The sequence below is a fragment of the Cricetulus griseus genome, assembly GCF_003668045.3.
Source record: "Cricetulus griseus strain 17A/GY chromosome 1 unlocalized genomic scaffold, alternate assembly CriGri-PICRH-1.0 chr1_1, whole genome shotgun sequence".
In the NCBI taxonomy this organism is placed as follows: domain Eukaryota; kingdom Metazoa; phylum Chordata; class Mammalia; order Rodentia; family Cricetidae; genus Cricetulus; species Cricetulus griseus.
In genome coordinates, this window is record NW_023276807.1 from 95,813,275 (window position 1) to 95,836,398 (window position 23,124).

General features: G+C 39.7%; 1 protein-coding gene across 1 annotated transcript in view; it reads right to left on the bottom strand.

The window, feature by feature from the left end:
• The window catches only part of LOC100767606 (ATP-binding cassette sub-family A member 13), a 406,786-nt gene that overhangs the window by 315,700 nt on the left and 67,962 nt on the right, over positions 1 to 23,124 (bottom strand). The window contains exons 16-19 of the mRNA XM_035452975.1: positions 16,917 to 17,031; positions 9,905 to 14,638; positions 5,201 to 7,003; positions 3,101 to 3,210 (exon numbers count right to left, since the gene is read on the bottom strand). Of these exons, the coding sequence (XP_035308866.1) occupies positions 3,101 to 3,210; positions 5,201 to 7,003; positions 9,905 to 14,638; positions 16,917 to 17,031 (6,762 nt within the window). The remainder of the gene's footprint in view (positions 1 to 3,100; positions 3,211 to 5,200; positions 7,004 to 9,904; positions 14,639 to 16,916; positions 17,032 to 23,124) is intronic.

The following is a 23,124-nucleotide window of genomic DNA, read 5'->3' on the forward strand; positions in this document are numbered from 1 at the left end:
GGCCTCTCTCTGTCCCCCGTTGGACAGCAGACCCTCGAGGCATCACAAGAGCATCTAACAGTCTTGACACTAGCAATAACTCAGTTTGCACCTGGACCCCATTCCCTCCAGAGTACCCTCTTCCTTCACTTCACTTTGTTTTTTCAAAGCCGCTCTCCAGTCCCTTCTACCTGAGCTTGTACCTCTTCTGACCTTGTAGACACATTGGATATCTATCTGCCTTGGCTTTTCAGGTCTGCCACCTACCTCTAGATCTCCACATTGTTCCCCAAGCTCTATAATCTCCACATATCTCCTCAGGAAAGGTACATATGCATGTGTAAGGGTGTGTAGTGTGTGTGTGTGTGTGTGTGTGTGTGTGTGTGTGTGTGTGTGTGTGTGTGTGTTCCTATGTATGCCGATTCACATGGAGGGACAGATGGATTCAGGGTGTCCTTTTTAATCCCTCTCCATCTTTTTTTCCTCTGGGACAATGGCTTTCACTGAATGTAGAGCTAACTGAGAAGAGTTATTCCTAGAAAGCTCTCAAGATCCAACTGTTGCTGCCCCCTCTCCAGAGCTAGGATTACAAGCATCCCCCCAACACAACCATCTTTCACATAGGTGCTGGAGATCTGAGCTTAGATCCTCCTCGTACTTACACAGCAAGTACTGCCCACTCAGTCCTTTCTCCACCCAGCTTTGAACTCTTCTTTCCAAGCATGACTCATGCTCTCTGTTCCTCAGCACATTAATTTGTGATATGAAAACATTAAAGTGGATGCCAGTGACAATTTTCTTCTTCCATGAACTTAACAGGCTCTGATATGATCACTGCTGTCATATTTAACACCAGAAGGAACAGAAAAATGGTGTTGAAGTTAACTCGGTGTCAACAATGACATTAACAACTCCAGCAGCTGGGCTCCTTATGTGATGGAAGATCTAGCTGCCTGTCCAGGTCCATTGCACCTCTGATTTCCTCACTGAGAACTTCTGGCTCCACCCAATCTCCTACTCACAGAACAGGGTTTGCTCTAATGAGGAAAGTGAGACAGCACTTTCAACAACAACACTTCTGAGTGAAATATAAATACTAAAAATTAATTTTCTAATATCATGTGTTATATTAATTTAGCATCTGTGATACAGAATGGCAAGATACTTGGAAATCTAAGTACCAATAAGGGTTTCCATTCATTGAAAATTCATTACTTTACCCAACTGTGAAATGTCAAAATAATTGTGCTTTCAAATATGGCTGAATTTTATGTGCCAGAAAAAGAATCAGAAAAAGATATGATTTAATGTCCCAAAGCATGCTTCTGCATGGTGAGATTTTTATTGAGCAGCATGCTGTGTGTTTTCACATGTAATACTTGGTGTTTGGCAATACAGTCCATGTTTACAGACAAATCCAGTAGGAAATAAAAATTTAGTCTATAGAGATATAGAACTCCCCTATGCAACAGTCTTCAGGTTTCAGTTGCATCGTGTGTTCACTCTGGCCCCCTGTTTCTCATTTATTAATATTTTGATCCAAAAGGTTCAATCCTAGGTTCAAAGAAACATTCCTATTACAATAAGGAGGGCAGTGAGTAGACCAGAGCTCATCTGGCCCATCTCTCCTGAAAGCCAGCTCTCAGTAGCCTTTCCCAGCTGCAGGCAGGGAGCCACAACCTCAGCCTGCCCTAGAACCAGGGAAGGAGAAGCAGAGTTGTACATCACATACATGTCCCCAACAAGGCCCCAAGAAGATCACGTGTTTACACTCTCTTATTTAGTCTTCGCAACTACTTTTTTAAATAGATGTCAGTTCACCCTCTTTGAGGCTCAAAGAAATCCTGTAGCCTACCCTGTGTCTATCAGCTAGCATGAAGCCCTGAATTCAGCCGATTTGATCTCAGGCTCTCTCTCCTCCCAGTAGACCAGTTGCCATGGTGTCACCGAACAAAGCCAAGTTTAGTTCTGTGCCTGCAGATACTATGGCCAATAATGCCTCATGGGCACATGGAACTATATTACCTTTACTTATCAGTTAAGTAGCCTGACCCCAGTGTGTCCATCCCACAGTTAGCATTCACTCAGCAATCCATTCAGTCCTTTTGGAAACATTAGTTGAATGTCTACCGTGCCTATGTCAGAGTTTTTCTAGACACTGAGCAACACATCAGCTAACACATAGACACACCCCTTCAAACTTCAGGTTTCAGCTGGCATGCCTCTACTTGGGGTTTCTTCCCCATGGTCTTCTCTCTCCTACCCTTCATTCTCACCCACAGTATCCTCCTTCAGCTAACACCACTGGCCAGTATCAACATTCACATTAGAAGGCTAGTTCCTACCCAAGTCTCATTTCCCCTTCCTTCCACTTGCAGACACATACTTTCCGATATACCTGGATCCCAGCAATGGCCACCCACACAGGCCAATCAGTCTACCCTGAGGCTAGTGACCCTTCCTCTCTGATGGTGGACTTTTGTGTGTATTCTTATTCTCTTTCTTTGGCAAGCTTGACTCCTCTTTGGGACATCCTCCCCAACCCCACAGCCAACACTTACACCAAATAAGAGTCGAGAGTGTGCAGATGGCCCTTCCAGTGTCACTTAAGCTAAGTATTATCCCACAGATTAAATGTTTAGGCGGACTCATGGACAGCAACATCCCACACAAGCAGGTTGCACACTTAGGGATTTCACAGAAGGCAACAGGAGTATCTGAGGGCTCCTGGCTTCTATTCAGGCATTCACCCATTCGATAAAAGAATGCCTGACCAGCATCTCAGGTTCTATTGACACAGCCCTTACAATCAGAGAAAGCACATTCACAACAGCACACATGGGCTGAGCATCTTGTTATAAAACTGTAACCCCAGAATTTGGGAAGCTGAGGACCAGAGAGTGCAGGTTTGGCTGGGGGGAGGGACTATCTAGCTTGGCTAGAGCAGGGAACACTGAGGTGGGAAAGGGTGGGCCAGGCCACTCTGGGCCTAATAGCTAAGCTAGGAAACCTATGCTTTGTTTTAAAAGAAAGTCAGAGTCAATCTATGCATCTCGCCAACAGCCAAGCTGTGATAACTGGGACAGGGCAATTATGAGTGCTTCTTACATAAGCAGCCCACCTGCAAAGATGATGAGCACATGCAAAGCCATCATCTCCACTCTGTGCAGCATCTCCACAGCTTCCGAGGGCTTCTCCAGCTGCAGGAAAACTTGACACATCTCCAAAACACTTAGGAAAAACAGATCATGGTGTTAATGGATAAATGTGTAATCTCCAAGCATGGCTGCCCAGCAAAAGATTAAGTCACATGTAAGAACTGTCTCTTCACACTACTCTGTTTATTTTGCACAAAGAAAAGATGCAGGCCCCTAGGCTGGACCTCCAGAAAGCTTCCTGCTTCCTACTGTAGTTTGATCTTTTCTACTTATAACCTTGATGTCTGTTTTTTCTTCTTGCTCCATTCTATTGAGATGCAAGAGTTGGGCATTGAAGCAGATATAATATGACAACCATAGAAAGGATAAAGCCTGTTCTTAGTGTAGCAGATAGAGGTGGTAGTGTTAAGTGAAATAAGTCAGGGACAAAATGACAAATATCATATGTCACCATTCATGTGGAATGTAAAGAAGCTGATTTCATAGAAGTTGAGAGTAGGACGGTGGCTTCTAGAGGCTGGGGTGATGATTATGGAGAAGAGCAAGTCCCAGTCAGGAGCCAACAGTGTTGTGTTCTATGGTATAGTGAGATGGATACAGTTAACATCAACACCTTGTGAATCTCAAAACAGCTAGAAAAACATGTTTCAATGTTTAGAGGCTAGATCTTGATCATTTATATATAACACATGTATTACTTTGTTCCCCATAAATATAACTCAATCAAAATTAAAATAGTATTTTAAACACATTACATCATATGGATGTTGAGGTGCACACCCACAATCTCAGCACTCAGCAGACTGACTCTCTAGATCATGGCTTCCTGGGCTGTGTAGCAACTGCCTATGTAAAAGAGAAGTGGAGAGAGGGAGGAAGAGAAGGAGGGAGGGAGAAAGAGGATATATAGATGTATGGTGGAGAACTGAAAATCTCAGGTGAAAGCTGAGATTACAGAACAGAGGTGGTCAGGATTACCTCCAGTTGGAAAGCAAATCCCAAGCAGAACAAGAACACTACACTCATGTACTATAGTTTAAGGATCACAGACAATGAGTAGATGAAACAGGAGGCTTTGGAAGCCAGCATTTAAATTTTGAAATAATGAGACATCTGTTCCACCAAGCAAAGACATCTTTCCTAGCCATAAAAAAAAAGATGATCGTGTTCAGAGTACAGTTCTGTGGCAGCAGAACTAACAGGAAGTGGGTCAGCCTGTCTGGTAGCAAATGAAAACTGTTTACACAACATCTCTAAGTCGCCACATGGGGCTGAGAGAAACATGAACAGGCAAGGGCCACAGCAGGCAATGCCAAAACTAAATTTAGTGACACTGGAGCTTTTAAGAACAAGTTTTCAGCAGGGCTTGATGGCACATACCTGTAATCCTAGCACTTTGGAGGCTGGTTCAGGATTGTAAATTCAATGCCAGTCTTTTGTCCTAACATTTGGGAATAGGCGGGCTTAGAGGCAAACATCATTCAGAGCTGTGTTTCAGGAGGGCAGGAGTCCTTAGCTCCCAGTTTTTATCCTATGGTAAGTTACAGCTGCAAGCACAATCTTGTAACTGAACTGGATAGTTCACATTCATGACTATATAGCCAATAGTGGTACTCATGGCTGCTGTGATTACAGGTGTACACTGCCACACCTGACTCATCACTGTTTTACAATTCATTATGTTATTTTTCTTGGCATATGATGACTATACATATTAGTGAGGCACAAAGTAGTACTACTGCTGTGATACACGCGCAAATGCAATCAATGATGAATCTAGCCTCCCAAACACTATACATATATCCAGTCCCGAAACAAGTGGATAGGGTACAAGGCTTTTACTTTCAGAAATTTAAAAAAAAATCCAAATCATACTTGGATGCCAAACAATGAGGCAAACTTGGAGAAGAAATTGTTGACTTGGACCATTCTGTGTGGATGAATGCTGGCTTTAGAGTGTGACAGAAGCTGAAATAGAGAAAAACTGTTTACTCTGGTTTGATGTGAGTCTGTCTAGATTTCTACAATAAGGAATAAATTAAGCAAAACAGGAATTATAATACCTTTGATCAGCTTGTGGGACTCTCTGCCAGTGTCCAATCAATACAAATAATGCCTTCAGGAATTTCTGGAAGTATGACGTTGGTTGGGAGCCAGGAGGAAGTGCCATCATTTCTTCCTTGGTCCTCCCATCCTTTCCTGATGTAACATTCTGACCAGTGGCTGAATTAGGAAAGCTGTTGCTATGTGGGTGAAACAAAGTATGTGTGAAATGTATCCACTGAGCATTGTTTGGAGGCCGCCCTTCCCTGGAGGGGACCATTCTGCTGAGACCAATCAAGACTGTCTTTGCAAGCTGATAGCGAGTGGTGTTCTGAAGCAATGACAAATTGGAAAATAAATCTTGGCTTAAACCATCTCCATAGTCACTATTAATTCCACTAGAGACCTCTACAACTGATTCTATGGTTTTTAAAAGGTCATCTGGGTGCTGGGCAAATGTCAACAGGAGATTAAAAATATCCCAGTTATCTTCCTTTAACCCATTCCAAAGAGCTTGTAAGGTGAGATCAATCACCATTTTCGAGAAAGTCTCTCTTTCTGTGCTGTTATCAATTAGCATTCCATCCAAAAATCGGATTGCTTTGTGACTTCCCTCGTAACTCAGGACCTGAGGACAATTGGTAGGAGAAAGCTCATAAAACTTCAAGAAGTCCATTTGGGTAGTGATATTACTTATAGGAACTAAGCAGTCTAGAATCTCTTCCCATAAGTTAATAGCATCAGCAGAAAAATTTTGAGTCCTGTTTTTAATCACCACAACAAGATGCTCCAAATCTCTCCAACCAATTTTTGCAGAAGTTAAATTTTCAGTCATTTCTTCCAAAATCTCAGAAAAGTCTTTGGACTGGTTGACATATGAAAGTATGCTAGATGACATGTTAAAAACATCAGAGTCCTGTGATATATTAGGTGTGACTCCAATCATCCAGAAGGCCAGGTCAAGAAATGGCACCAACAAATCCTTTGTCTTTTCAAATATGAAAGGTTTTACTTTTTTCAAAGTAGTTATTTGTTTCACATGATATTGAAAACTTTGTAGCATGAAGGAATACAAAGTGTCAAAGAATTTCCCAGAGTCCTTTGTACTAGAGATGGAGAGAGCTCCCAACATCATAGCCATCTTTCTTGAAACCTTTTTAGCTAAACTGAGAAATCTGACCATGGAATCCACTGATGAGGCAAGACCACCAAGTTCAGCAGTGTTATTCACCAGCATAGTCAGAGTTCTAGATATTTCTAAGGCAGGCTCCAGGACATGACTTTCTGCACCAACTCGGGAAATGGCACCAAATAACCTCATAGCTGATTCTAGAGCATCTCTGTTTCTTAGAGGGAATGAACTATTTACAACAGAAAACAAGTCAGTTAGTTTAGCAATTGCAGTGTGTTGGAGCACAGAAGAGGAGGAGTGGCAGGCCTGAGTAGGTGAGTGTAAGAGAATATCCCTGATATTAGCCATTTCTGCAGAACTTTCTCTTACAAGGTGGAGAACAGACCTGAGATTTTGGTTGAATTTGGACAGGTCCTCAGAATTATTGACCTGGGAAAGAAACTGAGTCACTACGGTAAAGAAATCCAAGTGGTCTTCAGCGTCAGTGTTCACCATGGGCTCCCTTGGATGGATGTAAGTTAAACCTTTCAGGACTCCAGAGAGTTCTCTGTTGTCTAATGAAAATATGTTCTTAATCAGATAATACACAGACGTAAAACTTGAGAAAATGTTCATCAATTGGTCCTCATTCACCCAGGTAAGGAATGGATCCAGTTTCAGAATTTCAAGAATTTTATCTCTGGGGACAAAACTGAAAAATACATGTATTTTTAATTTCATGTTTCATAAATTAGTAATGGAAAAATTAAAACATGGTGATATCATGATTTCATTTGTTTTACAATAGTATCATAGAATGATGATATTGAGTGAAGAGTTGAGATTCTAAAATAACTCCAGACGAAGCCTGACACCTTGCTATCAAATAACGAAGGCAGTGAAGGAATTTCATAATCAGTATTGTGACAATCCTTTGAATGCAACAATCTCAAAAGCCTCACTTTTTGCTCTTAGAAATGAGATCTAGGCCAACTGATCACAACGAGAGCCCTCATCCAGTAGCTGATGGAAGCAGAGACAGACATCCACAGATACACACTGAGCTGAAATCGGGAATTTAGTTGAAGAGAGGTAGGAATGAAGAGTGAAGGGATCTGTACCAGATTGGAGAAACCCACAGGCACAATTGGCCTGAACAAGGGAGAGCACATCGACCCCAGATGCTGTCAGGGAGGCCAGTACAAGACTGATCCAGACCCCTGAACATGGATGTCAATAAGGAGGCCTCTGCACTCCAGGGAGCCTCTGATGGTGGATTAGTATTTTTCCCTGGTACAAGAAGGGACTTTGAGAGCCCATCCCACAGGTGGGATGAACGGTTACACTCTGGCCCTGGACACATGTGGAAGGGCCCAGGACCAGCACAGAAAGATTTGGTGGACTTTGCTGAGCCCCCATTGAGGCCCCTACCCTGCCTGGGGAGTGGTGGGTGGATGGGGTGGGGGTGGGCTGGGGGTGGGGGAGGAATGGGATGGGAGTGGGGAGAGGGAGAGAGAGAAGGGACTTACATGTGAAGCTAGCTTGTTCCCTAACTAGAACTAATAAAAAAAATCAAAAAAAAAAAAAGAAACGAGATCTAGAAAGACTATACAGTGGTTCTCTTTTTTACTTCTGTAATAAGATTATTAAGCTTTACAAATAAGCAAAATACAGATAAATTGACTACATTAAATTTTATAATGTTCTTCAACAATAAAAACCACAAAGAAAGGGGAGGAACCAATTAGATAATTGAAGGATATATATCTATCAATTATCTAATTGATAGATATATATCTGATTTAACTGATAAACAACTAGTATCAAGAATATAAAAAAACTATCAAAGACAAATTGGGACCCACAAAACCTAAAGAGAACTTAAAGAAGAAAAAGAAGGCCATTCTCAAAGAATAAAAATCTTATTGGACCAAAGAATACATTCTGAGGTACTCAACTTTAAGAAAATGATGTTTAAAACAACAATGAAATTCTGCCATAGTCTCACCAGGTTCACAGATCTCAGTTCACATGAACAGTACCAGGCATGACAAGGCTGTAGAGCCACAGGGAGCCTCACACTCTGATCAGAATGAAGATTAAGGCAAAATTCCCCAAAAATTTTATAGTTGACATTGTGTATGTGCTATTTTCTACACCAGAACTCTTCTGTATTTAGGCTACAGAAACATTTTCATTTGTCAGTAATTGCCATCCATTCTCATGTCACCAACCCCAGATAAATGCAGCAAGTCACAAACACACTAAAGGTATAAAAAGAAGGGGACTTGTTGGAAGAAAGAAAGGATTTGTTGCAGGGAGTGGGGGATAACAGGAAGATGAGAAATAGCAGTCTCCCTAGAAAATGATTCTTGATAAGCAGTTATCATCTGAAAAAGTGGAAAGTGTATTTATAATTTGTTCTGAATATGAAAAGTACTAGCAGATTGCTTGGTCAATCTGTGATGCCTATGATATGTCTCTTAGACGAGGCTGACCACTAGCTCCAACATGCCCTTTCCTACAATTTTCTGAGCTGGGCAGACTCCAGGGGAGACTCCCTTGACAGCACTGGATGGGAGATAGTGGCATTTTGTAACACAAGCATGACTCACCCCAGCTACACTCCAGGGGAGAGTCCCTTGACAGCACTGGATGGGAGATAGTGGCCATTTTGTAACACAAGCATGGCTCACCCCAGCTACAGATTCCAAAACTAAACTAAGATCCTGCAGAGAAGGGCTCTTATTCAAGTAAATGTTTAAAGTACCTAATAAGTTAATTTCAGGATATTCAGAAGGCAAACGGTCTTAAACAAGCCAGCCAGTTGGTGAGAAGGCTGTATAAGAGTCTCTGAGGTCCTCTAACCTAGAGACCCCAGTAGCAGCTAGTCAGTCAGCTTTTGCCCTGTGGACCCCCCTTGTTAACTGCCTCTTTGGACTGCAAATGTTAGCTCATGATACACCTGGCATTCCTGCTGCTCTGTTTGTCCCTTCCTGCACCCTGCCCCTCTGAGGTTGGATGTGCTTATCTCCAAAGCCACAGGAATCAACTTCCTGCACTGCATGTTTGCTGTACTGCTTGCTCCCTGAGTGTCTCCCCAATCATATGACATAGAGTAAATGGGAATTTCTCTTTAGAACTTCCACTGGTAATGTTGAGATTTTAGAAGATTGTGAATAGAGATAATATGACTATTTTAATGGATCCATATGCAAATATTAGGTTAATTGGAAAGAAATACTCAATCCTGTATTTATGATAAGACAGGTAATACCATAATTGAAATAGTGACCATCTAATATGTACATGTAAAGCCATTCAAAATAAATTTTTCACTCTATGTAGGAAACAATTTCTTGTCTTGATGATCTAATTGAACAAACAATACATACGTGATGAACAGAGGTTGGATTTGAATGTTTACAGGTTAAGTGAAAATTGAAATTGTGTTACCTTATTTCAGCCATAAAACACTCATTGTGACAATAATCACTTTAAAGGCCATTGCAAACTCCAGTACAAGAGCTATGATAGTCATCTCTCTACTCCAGAAAGTGAGCCAGCTGGGATGTACTACCAGGATGACTATATGAAACCAAAATGCACTCACCTCATCTCTGCAATGAAATCCCTATGCAAGTCTTTTAGCAGAAGTGATATTTTATTTTCAGGCATTCCATTTAGCAAAGAGAAGAATGTCTCCAAAAGCTGCTTCAGGAAACCCTCTGTGCTTCCTGCAGTTTCTCCACCATTTTTGGACTGTGTGTGATTCAAGACAAGAGTCATGAAATCCATTATTTGAAATCCATTGAAACTCAGAGCTGGTTCCTGAGAATTCTCAACAAAGTAACTAACTAAATTCATCACAATGCTTTCAAGAAGCAACTGAAGAGTTGAGAAGCCAGTTAGCTGCTCTTGATTTAACATATGAGTGAGAATGCCAACATCCAAATTGCCTTCACTACTGTTTCTGAGATAGCCCAAATATGTAGTAAGATCCCTGGCCAACCTAGTTACATCAGTTGAATTCCCACTGGCCATGGCATTTAGTAGTCTTTGAATCAACCTAAAGTAATCTTCATTTTCATACTCATGGAGCCAATGTTTTAGGAGAAATGAAAAGCCTTCAGTTATTTCTGACATCTTCAATGGTGATAAACCCAGGATTTCCAGAAGCTGAGGAAGTTGAACAGTTGTGTTTTGAAGAGCTATGATTTGGATCTTCTTGTTAATATCAGAAAGTAATTGTCCTAGACTCGAGTTATTGGTAGGGTCTTTGGTGTTTTGCTTAAAGTCAAACCACAGTTCTTCAAAGTTGTAAGTTGATGTATCATTTTTAATTAAACTTGATAGTGAGTCTGGGTGCCTATCTGTATGATTTACATTCAGAAAGTTTGTAATTTCTGAGAGTAGATAGTAAGTACTGTTTCTTAAAGTCCAAACAGCAGAAATCAATTTGAAGATCCTTTCCAAGTTTAAGAAACCGTTATTTTGGGCAGATATCTCTATGTCTTCAGTAATGTTAAGGATCTTGTCTAAGTTACCTAGCTTGTTCAGAATGTTTTCATGAAGTAGAAATTTGGTAAAATTTGCATATTTTAGTTTTTCTATGACTTGCAAAGCACCTTGCTTTATGGTACTACTAGGACAGAGTTCTGGGATACTGCCATTGACTTGATTCCCAGAAGGTGACATGAAGGGCAACACCTTATGCCAAAGTCCCTGCAGAGATTTCACGAGTACATTTTTAACATGGAAAATTTCCAACAGCTCCGAGAGAATGGAACTCCAGTCTGCAAACTCATGCGTCACACAGACCACTTTCCTGGTTATTTCTACTCCAGAGTTTTCATTTATGCACTGGGAATCAGTTGGGTGTGGCAGATGAAGAAGATCCAGTATACTGGTCACCATGTGGTAAAAGGAAGAAGACATGTGCCCCTGGACATTGCAATGTTCTACCTCAGGGTTTTTCTCAAGCCTAGAAGTTGTGTGGTTCAAGCACCAAACCCTAGGAAGGCACATTAAAGCCTCAGAAATAACAGCTGGCTCGTCAGATACTAACTCAACTGTATCCAAAAGAGTTTTAATCACATCAGCAAAGTCTTCCTTGGTGGTATTGAACATGGTTATTCCATGAAGAAGTGTGAAGTTATAGATGTCCCTGAGGCTCTCTATAATGTTTTTCTCTGTGACCCTCTGCAGGAGCCCCACAATATGGGGAAGAGCATAATATACATCCAGCACAGTGTTCACCACTTCTTTGGGAAGCAGACGGGAGAAGCGCAGCAGGTGATTAACGTTCCATGAATGTGAGCTGTCTACAAACGTTTTCACTAAGCCAACAAGCACATGGACCCCTAAATTGTCGACCCCTGACCTGCTGAGATTCTTAAAGAAACTCATTAAGTTTTCACCAATTTGACCCAGCTGTCCTACTAAGAGTTCTATGTCTGCCTTCTTGAGAGAATGCATGAGAGATGTCATTTTCTTTAAAACTTGAGCATGATCTGAACTTTGTGGAATATTGAAATGGATTGCAGTCATTAAGGAGTTGAACACATCCCGTGTCAGTTGAATACCGAGAACCACAGCTTTCAGTATTTCATTCGGGACTATTTTGGATGAATTCTGAAGATCATGAGTTAAGTTGACAGCAAAGTAATTAGCTAAGTGGTAAATGGAATTGCCTAAACGGCTTATATCTCTTTCCTTTGGACTTGTAGAGAATACACTAAACACTGCTTCAGTGTCAGAAGAGGAATTATTTCCTAGGACACTATGGAAAATACCTTTAAAAAGTTTCTGCATTTCGTTCCCCAATGCTATGATGTGCTGCCAAATATTCTGAAACCAATCAGTAATGTCATCTGACATTCCTCCGGGTCTCAGAAAAAAGTCCTTGATGTGCTTCCAATCTGATTGGGAGGCAAAATCAAAGTCTCTTGTTAAATTGATGATGATCATATTTACCTGTTTTGTAAAATTATTGAAGAGAGCTAATAAGCTCTCAAATTCATGGACCTTCTCTTTTCCTAAGCCTGTAGTAACTATAATATTTAGAAATTCAGTTATGTCTTTCAGGTAAATAGTCACACAATTTATATGTGACTCATTTAATGGGCAAATGGGTATCTTCTTATTTAGTGCCCAAGTTAGAATTTTCAATGCAGAGTTCATTTTGTTTTCTATATCCTTAAAACTTCTCAAAGTACCGTGAAAATGGCTGGGTGAGGAACTTGAGTTAAACATCATACACAGACAGTTTATGACATCTGCCCATGCCATACACCCTTCCAGGCTGGTACTCGTGTTCTTCAATGAAAATATGGAACTTAACATGGCCAGAATATGTGCTGGCTTCTTAGAAGTGTTCACAGGTAATAGATTATCTTTGGAAGTCAACTCAGTGACACTCTGTAAAACATCAGCACATGACAATAAACTTCTGTCCTGGGACACATTCCTAAGAAGTAATATTGTTTCTCTCATTTTAGTGATGCCACTTGCAAATTTGCCTTTATGTTCTGAGAGATCACTGGAAAGAAAGTTATTGATCAGATCTACATTTCTATCCACAAAGTCTGAGGCTTTGCTCAACTCAATGAAAACATCAAAGAGGGGATATAAAAACGCCCCGCTTGCATTTGTTTTTATTGAAAATGTCTTCAGCTGGCGCAGAGAGGTTTCCATGATGACAAAAGATTTCTCTGCTTGGTCCAGGTTAAGTGATTGCACTGCAACTAATTCATTACCTAATGAGACCCAAAGATCCCTGAGGTCCTGGAGGCCATCCCAGTCATGAAAGCCATTCTCCTGGGTTATATTTTTAAATAAATTTAATATGAGTCTAGCAGTATGATAAGTGGGAACTATTCCTTGGCAGTTTTTAGAAATGTTCCCATCATTTTCCAGTTCATCCAAAAGCTGAGTGATACCAACATGAAGAGAAGTGAAAATATTCAGGTCAAGTTTAAATATTTGAGAAATGTTTCCCCAGATCTCAGTCCATGTCTGAATCCATGAAAGGGTGCAGTGAATGGCCATGAATTCACTGATCACACTGCCATTTACTGAGAGGTTTGAAAACAATTGTGTCCACAGGAAAGGGAGTGAAGCTCCCTCATTTCCTGAGTAATTCACAGAAGAAATGGTTGCATTTTCCAGAATGATACATTCACTCGGCAGTAGGGTCCCTGCTGAACCATTGAAGAACTGATTGACATACTGAAGTAAAGAAACACGAAAGCCTTCATCTGCTGCAAACAGCTGCTTGAGGCCTGTCAAGCTAGCATGAATCACTCCTGGTTCCAGGCCCTCAGTAGACATCAGAGACTGGGCTTGAAGCTCTAAAAAATTTAAAATTGAAAGCAATTGCTGACAGTAAGATATTTCTGGTATTGTCCCAAGAGCCTCTGTTGTCTCCGATAAAAGCAAAAGTGCTTTACTGATGTTTTGGATATTAAACTGCTTTATGAGATCCAAAATGTGTCTAGAGATGTGAGTAAGATAATTTATCTGGGACTCTCTGTTCTGAATGTTCAAGAATTTATGAAAATATTGATACAGTGAAGAATAGGTCTTCAGAAGGAGAGCTGCATCTCTGTCTTGGAAGACATTTATATGAGTCAAAATGTCATCCAGTTCTTGTTTCTGGGGTTCAGAAAGGGCTGAGAAAATCTCAGACACGTTCTGAAGAGCATAGATGGTGTCCAGAGCTATTGAGACTTGTTCCTGTGTCAGAAAGCTAAATTCATAGAGACCGTGTATCATAGTCCTGCTTAAATGTATAAAGTCTGTGTTCACAGCTCGTGATTTGAACCAATCAGAATGGAAAAACTGGGAGAAATTAAAGCTTCTGCTAAGAATTTTTCCATATTCTGGAACAGAAAAATTTCCAAATGTGGATGAGATTTTAAATTTAGCTCTTCCTTCTTGTGAAGTGCCATTGAGCCAGAATCCTGGCAGCTCTGGATTAATTTCAAGAAGTATTAATTCAATGAATCTCAAAATTTTGGATTCCCTTCTCATCCAATGATTTTTAATATTTTGAATTTTTTCAATAACCAGTTTCTGAATTTCCAGAAGGTTCTGAGCATCACCATCATGTGGGTCTCTCTCTAAACTTTTTAAATGATTTATCCATGGAATGCTTCTATTCAATAAAAGCTCACTGAGAGAAGAGAGATTATGAAATTCAGGAGTAGTGAGTGAGCCAGAAGGATCAAATAACAAAAATTCCTCCAGAAACTCCACAAGTGACAAAAGAATGCTCATCTGTCCATTTTCAAGGGCATGCATCTTCTTGTCCACCACTAAAAGGTGCTTTGTGAAATTTAAGACCCTATAATACAGACAGAATTGTTTTATTATCAGAAAGAAAAATTAATTCAACATCTCAATCTCCTAAGACAGTGATCATTTATAGTGACCAAAACGAAACATTTTCTAGACAACACGTTTTTTTTTTATTTCATGTCAAGCTAATGTAAGCATCTATTATTATGTTAGAAATCACAACATGGCTGCATCTATTTAACTTAAAATATGCTCCCTATTATCAGAAAGAATACATTTTAAATCACATTGCCCTGTGAATCAATATGTATGACTGGTTTTGTTTTGTTTTTGTTTTTGTTTTGTTTACCAAGTAACATTTTATTTATTATGTATACAGCGTTCTGTCTGCATGTATTCCTGCAGGCCAGAAGAGGGCACCAGACCTCATTATAGATGGTTGTAAGCCATCCTGTGGTTGCTAGAACTTGAACTCAGGACCACTGAGCCATCTCTCCAGCCCCAATATGTATGACTGTTAAGCACAAATCTGCCATTTGTGCTTGATGAATGTTTTCATATTTCCTTTAAAAAGGTCATGGGCTATAGAGATAGATCAAGCAAGCAGTGGGATGCAGCAGAAACTTTTCCTGCTGCAACGTGACCAGCTGCCTCTTTCTCTTTTTTTCCTGAAAATAGACACCATTTATTCTATTTTACAAAATGGAGCTAGAGATTTGGAGAAAATAAATTATATAAAAATCATGTTACATATAAAAAGCAGAACAAGAACTCAAATCCACTGCTAGAGTCCCAAGGTCATATTCTGTGTATCACAGGCTGAACTTCTCTTTTTCTTGCTCCAAGCTGTGTTTATCCGAAGAACTTTATTTTATCCTTACTCATTTGTCTTCTGAAAATAAAATTGCATGCTAACATTTTCTATAAATCTTGTGAGAAATATGTATATAATATTTTTGCAGATTTTTTTTATTTGAATTAGAAACAGGATTGTTTTACATCTCACATTCTTTCTTGCACAAATAGCTGCTTCCACCATCATGCCTTCTCTACTCTGACAGACTGAAATCCCCTGAGACCCTAAGCTAAAACAAGTCTGTCTTCCATCATCAGGTATTTTGTCACCACATTAAGGCAAGTGACTAATGCAGGTGGGGAGTAGAGTACATTTAACAAGCAAAGTAGAAGTCGCATGCCATGAGTACTGTTGCCACAAAGATCCAGCACTGTAGGATCTGTGACGTACTCCCACAGCTGTAGTCTGACCTCAACCCTTTTGACAGTATGTTGAAGGACATGTCAATACTTTGATCTTATGAAAAAATTATTTTGTTTAACAAAGCTTCGCTGTTAACATACAGCAGGAACAAAGCCTAGGTTTCCTTATGTTGAATGCAGCTTCCTTGGCATCATTTGTAACTAATCTCTAATATTTTCATCCATTAAATCAACACCAAATTAACTAACTATCCTCTTCCTTTAACAATTCTATGCTAGCTCCAGTGAGTTCATAGATATAAGATTAAAATACATCCTTAGAGCACATTCAGATTACTTTCGTTGCTCTTGTTAGAGCTGTTAAATAATTGAGATGTTCAGGACATAGAATGAACAGGGGCTGATTTTGCAGAGGTCATCCTGTTGTCTTTCCTTCTGTGCCCATGAGGAAAGCTTCCAAAGTTTGAGGAAATTCAGGTCTAGGGAGAGATAGCTGAATGGCTTTGAAACATTGGTACATGAAAGAACTTCTCATGAAATTTGTAAACACACAGAAATCTGGGCCCTAGTTGCAGGATTTAGCATGTTGGAGTGAGGTTCAACACTCACAGCTTTAGCTTGTTCCCCTTTTGACTCTGAGTTCTTCTATTGTATGTAAGGTTCTGCCCAATCCAACCCCAGCACAGTTTACAAACATGAGTGCTTCAAACATTGCAAATATCTGTGATCTTATATTAAAACACCATCTCAAATCATGAAATTTCAAAGCAGGAAATATCCTGGCATATTTACTTTCAAATACCTCCCCCAAAGTTACTGCAACTACTACAACTGGAATCATTGACCCTGTGTAGAAGTGCCAAGCAATGTCAGGCTGTTCTTAAATAAATGCTATATTCCTAGATCCTCTATTATAACTCATGCTACTGCTTAGGAAAATCCTATTCCTGTGTTCACATACCTGATAGACAAATGGTCACTAGATGCCTGATATGAAACACTCTGTCTCTGTTTAAACTGAGCTCATAACCATCAAATAATGCCTAGCCTATGATTGGCATTTGCTTATGACAGGTAATATCTGGATGTTGTCTTCTAAAACTTACCTGGCTATGGAAGTTATTGGAGACTTCATAATGTTATTGAAAAATACAAAATAATTATCAATAATGGCTTTCCAATCCATATTTTGTGTATAACAAGGAAAGTCCTCAGAGAAAGCTAAAAAGAAACATCAACAATCTGAGTACAATAGCCAAGCTAAATATACAGCATATTACCTAGTCTGTCTGAAAAATTGACAAAGGGGGGTTGGGGAATTTTGGGAATTTGTGGTTTGATATCTGTTTCCAGTCATGATGAAGCAATCAGCCACTGGGCAATGAAGAAGATTGATGCACAGAAGACACTCTGTCTTCCATGCAAGAGGAGACCTGTATTATCCCCACTCACTGCTTTAGAGAGACACTGGGACCAAGTACAAGGGGGATGTGGTCTGGAATTCATTGGACATGCTATGTTGGGATGAAGCTTAGAGTCTGAAAAAAAGAATGCCAGGGAGCACTCTTCAAAGAGTATATGTCCTTCTAGTGTCCAGATGAGAACTAATTATGCATGTAAGGACACTGCTTCAGATTGGGAATCTTCAAGCCAAAAACAACTAAGAGGTTTGTTTAGTGGTCATACAATAACAAGAATATACTCTTGCTCACAGTTGTATTGGAACATTTTACAATTCATAAATTATCAAGTACAGTAAGCAAAAAGGATTTTCAGAGTTACGGGTAATCTCTAGAGATGACTGAGCTGAGTAACATTATTAAATCATCTCTTGACATTGCAATATGACATTATCATCTACAAACATATTAGGTCATAGTCACAGCTCTCCTGAGATGCAAGCTGCTCATGAGTCACAGGTTCAACACAGTGACTTTAAAGCAATCCTATGGCTAGGAGTGTAGCTCAGTGGCATGTACAAAGCCCAGTGTTTGAATCCCCACATTGGAGAGTTGTGAAGGCTGGACACCTAGGGCCTTAAAGGACTAAGCTCTATTAATTTCTTTCAAGAATAACCATTAGAATAAAAAATTAATAGCACAGAATAAAGATCAAATCTGTATTTGGCATCCAACCAAAAATTCCAGACATACAGAGAATGAAATATGATGAGAAAAATAATTGGTCAAAATGGATGGACATGATGGAATGATTCCGAACAGGAACCACACAACATGGTTTGTGTTATTCATTTTATACTCTATAATTTACACAATTCAGTTAAAAAGCAAAGCTTGTCAGAATAGATAAAATAAGAAACTTACCATACACTATATGTAAGAAATATATTTAAAAGATAAGGACAAAAAGAAAAGATATATGACCCTCTATATTAATTAACAAAAAGAAAACTATCAAAAAATGTAGAATTCAGGTGAAAACGTTATCATTTTATGATGTTAAAGGCACCAAGTCATCAAAAAATACGTAATAATTCTAAACAAGTACACATTTGGCAATAGAGTTCCAAAACACAGGAAATAAAAGCAAAGCACAAAGTGAAATAGGCTAATTCATGTTGTGCTCTGAGATATAATAGACATAGAGACAATATCTGCAAAAATGGAGAATTTGCATAATTCTAACAATGTAATCTACCTGTTGCTCAAGAACCATTCCACCCAGTGCCAAAACAATGCTGATTCCCTTCCTGGGCACATGAGACAATTACCAAAACCTCAAACAAACTACACACACACACACACACACACACACACACACACACACACACACAAATTAACAAGACTGGTGGTATAAGGGGTGTTCACAGACTAAAAGAGAATTAATTAGAAATTAGTAACAAAAATATAACTGAAAATCCAATGTTTTGAAAATGAAATAATACACCTGTGAATTATTCATGGGTCAGAAAAGAAATTGAGAGATTGGGTGTGATGAAGATGCTTTATGGGTATATGCAAATTTATATATTTCAAATGTGTTTTATTTTGTTATGGGTTTTTCCAAACAAAAATATTTCTAACTTGAAGCAAGCAATTTAACCTCTTTAGCATCTATTTCTCAAGTAAAATTGCATAAGACACACTCATTACGCCTCATCAAGTTCCCACTAAAATAACTACATGTCTGTGGGGGAAAGATGGAAACACTCCAGCAAATTAAGTCAGAGGTGTGTGATATTGCATAAGAAGAGGGATGATGCTATCAGAAAATCAAGAAGTAAAACAGAAATGTTTAAGCAAGAAAAAATAAAATAAAATTCTCCACAGTCAACTCCTCTGCCATTGTTTGTGAAGAAGTTCAATCTGGATGCTCATTTCACTAGAGAGAAAAGAAAGTAGCTTCTATTACATCTTCAGTTCTTGCCAGGTACCTTATATACATCATCCTAGGTCATCCTGATAAGATACTAGTAAAGTAAACTGGCTCAATTAAATCTGCCAGATGCAATATTTGTTCTCAGCTGCTTCTGAGACACCCATATCATCAAATCACACTCCACCACTGCTTGGTCTACAAGGTAAAACTTCACTCTAAAATGTACAGTAGCCAAATCTATTCACTAAACCATGTCATGTCTCCCTCATACCAGATTCTTACTGTCTTTGTTTCATTTTTGTTGCCAGCTTAAAGGAGGATAAAGAGATAAGTGATGTGAAATCTAAAGATGAACGCACAGCTGCAGGGTGTTTTGCTATGGTTTGTTTTTCTCCTGTTGCTATTTGGTGATTTCCAAATGTTTGTATGCTTACATGTCCCTTGGACATTTTAAAATGCACATTTTGACTATTCTTCAGGTCTGAGGTGGGGCTATGATCTGCATTGCTAATGAGATGCCAGCTGCTGCTGCTGTTCCAGGAACCAGACAGTTAGTAACAAGGATGTAGGCAATTATCTGTGTATAGCATACATAGCACAAGCAAAAAAAAAAAAAAAAAAGAGGGGGGAGAGAGTCAAATGTCCATAGTCTACTAAATACACTGAATACCTCAGTATATTTATCATTTATCTGTCCCCTTGTTACCTAACCAACTTTCCATCTGATGTTAACATTGCTGAATAATCAAAGGCTTCATAATTTAAAGTCTCTTGTAGAAAGATTTGCTAGTCTGATTGTGACTGAAGTACTATAAGGAGAAATATCTGAATACATATCTCGATGCTTCTGCCTATTAATTGCATTCATCTTTCATGTCCCAATTCATGTCATGAGCTGTCTGTGAACACAAGCCTTTCCTGGAACTTTTCTCTACTTTTGTCTATTTCTCTCACTAACTTGGGCTCCTTTTAGGTTTCTCCATTGCACCATATGGTCTCCAATTGAGTGTGACTCCCTTGCTCTAAAAGACAACTGTCCTTTCCAAAGGTCAGATAAAAGCAGTCAAGACAAATAGACATCCATTCTCCCCTTGGTCATCCCAATAACAAGAAATTGGGAAAGTATCACCTTCCAATTCTTAAGACATTGCCCCTGGAGGACTTTTAATTGGAAGATCAGACATATGCCTTCCTCTCCAATCATCCCCCAAAGGTCTGTAAAATGACAAGGGAAAACAGAATGTTGTTGAGCCTTCAGATTAAATGGATGGAAAAGGAAGGAGCAGTGGATGGCAGCTACTAACATCTACAAGTAGGAATGTAAGTGGACAAAGAGTTTCAATCTGGCAGAGCAGAAACAGAATGTCTCAACAGATTCTCCATGTAACTCTTAATAAGACCCATGAATTAGAGAACGAATGTCTGAGGATGTAAGAGATAGAACTGAAAACGGACAGGTAGTAAGAGAGACAACATGATACATGGTCCCCTGGAGAAGGGGAAAGCATCAAGGTCCCCTGAGCAAATTGGGAGCACGGGAAGAGGGGGAGGAAGCTAGGAGAATGAGAAGGGGAGAAGAGGAGGGATGCAGAGGACATGAGGGAGCAGAAAGGTTGAGTCAGGCGAAGAATAGAAGATAACAAGAATGGAGATACCATAATAGAGGGAGACATTTTAGGTTTACAGAGAAATCAGGCACTAAGGAAATATCTGGAGATCTACAAAGATGACACCAGCTAATAATCTAAGCAACAGAGGAGAGGCTACTTTAAATGCCCTCCCCTGATAATGAGATTGATGTCTGACTTATATGCCACATGATAGCCCTCATCCAGCAGCTGGTGGAAGTAGAAGCAGACACCCACAACTTATCACTGAACTGAACAGGAATCCAGATGCAGAAAAGGATGAGTGAAGAGCAAAAGGGTCTAGACCAGGCTGGTGAAAACCAGAGAAACAGCTGACCTGAACATCAGGGAACTCTTGCTCCCCAGACTGATAACTGGGATACCAGCATGGGACTGATCCAGACCCCAGGACATGGGTTTCAGTGAGGAAACCTTGGAAATCTATGGGACCTCCTGTAGTAGTTCAAATACTTATCCCTAGCATAGGTATGGACTTTGGGAGCTCATTCCACATAGAGGAATACTCCCTGAGCCAAGACACATGGGAGTGGGCCTAGGCCCTATCCCAAAGGATACAAAAGACTCTGATGACACCCTATGGAAGGCCTCACCCTCCAGGGGGAGCAGAAACAATATGTGATAGGTAGGGTTTTAGTGGGGGGGGCATGGTAGGGGAGGACAGGAGAGAGAAGGGAACTGGGATTGTCATGTAAAACAATCTTGTTTCTAACTCAAATAAAAAATCTGCAAAAAAAAAAAAATGTCCCACACAGAAAAAAGAACTCAACAAAAATAAATATAAAATCATGTTTCAACCTGGGCAGTGGTGGCACATGCCTTTAATCCCAGCACTCGGGAGGCAAAAGCAGGTGGATCTCTGTGGATTTGAGGCCAGCCTGGTCTACAAAGTGAGTTCTGGGAAAGCCAAGGCTATTACACAGAGAAACCCTGCCTCAAAAAAAGCAAACAAAAATAATCATTCAAAGTTTTTTTTTAAAAAAAGGACTGCTTTGTGATGAGGTAATAGATGCACAAGAAGCTATTTTCAATGAATACCTACAGAGCCCAGGAAGATCCTCCTAGGAAGAAATTAAATAGATGAAAAATCTTAAAGGTGCTTTAAATAAAGTTAAGGAAATGTCTCAGAAAAGCATCCCAAAAGATTATAAAATTAGAGAATCATATAAAAGAAGCAACTGGTGACTAACAGAAGGTTCTAGAATGAAAGCAAAATGTAGGGTGTAAGTTACAACAGGAATCGTGCAAGATATTTTCCAAACTATTAATTTTCGAGTAGAAAGGACATACTGAGTACACAGAACAATGCAGTTTTCATAGTTCATGTTTACTGAAGTCTTCATGAAATTTCAGAATACTGGTTCTAAGAAAAGAATCTTGACATTATCCATGAGAATGGAAAAATTCATTTTGAAAGATTTTTTTTTAATCTTAATCCGAGAGGTTTTCTAGCAGGGATAGAAAAATAAAGACTACAGGTAAGAATGGGTGCTGAGAAGGATGAAGGGTGGTAAAGGAGCACAGCTAACATGTGGGATGATCATCCAGTGCAGGAGGATGCTTCCAACAACCAGCACCATCAAGTTCAGAGCTTTCAGAATATAATCCTAAAGAACTGCAAGATCTTTCTATCTTGTGGGGTGTAGGTTTATAAGTGGGAGCCAGGGAGGAAGACTCACTGGTAGTCTGTAAAGGCAGCAATTTGGAGAAGGAAAGAAAGAAAACCAGAGAAGGGATAAGAAATTCCCACTGCCAGCTGTGAATCCTGTGAGTTACAATAATGACTGACCTGATAAGACATACCCACCGGTACAATAGAGACATGAACGTCATGGGAGTAACCAACCACCTCACTTTCTGATTGGATTAAGTTTTGTTCCACAAGATGAAACCCATACCTGATGCCATTGTTGGGCTAAGAACCTATAACTAGACAAGTCATAGACTCTAGAGGAGAATCTAAATGAACATAGTATTGAACTGACTCATAATGACTTATCATTATACTCATAGATCAAGTCATCTCTCAATCCTTATCTAAGCAAATTCTATTTGCAGTAGATGTTGAGTAACACAGAGACCCACAAGTAGAGTGGGTGCAGAGAATAAGACACTACAAGATGCTCAATCCTAAAAGGAACTTTTATACCATACCACACACCCCCATCCCAAGACTCAGGGATCAGTTCAGAAGAGGGAGGAGTAAGAGTGTGAGAGCCAAAGGTGGTGAATGACAAGGAAATAGTGTCTTCTGGACACAGAAGGCAGCTGCACATATGAAGTCACAGCAGTTACAAAAGCATCCACAAGACCTGTACAAGCCCAAGCC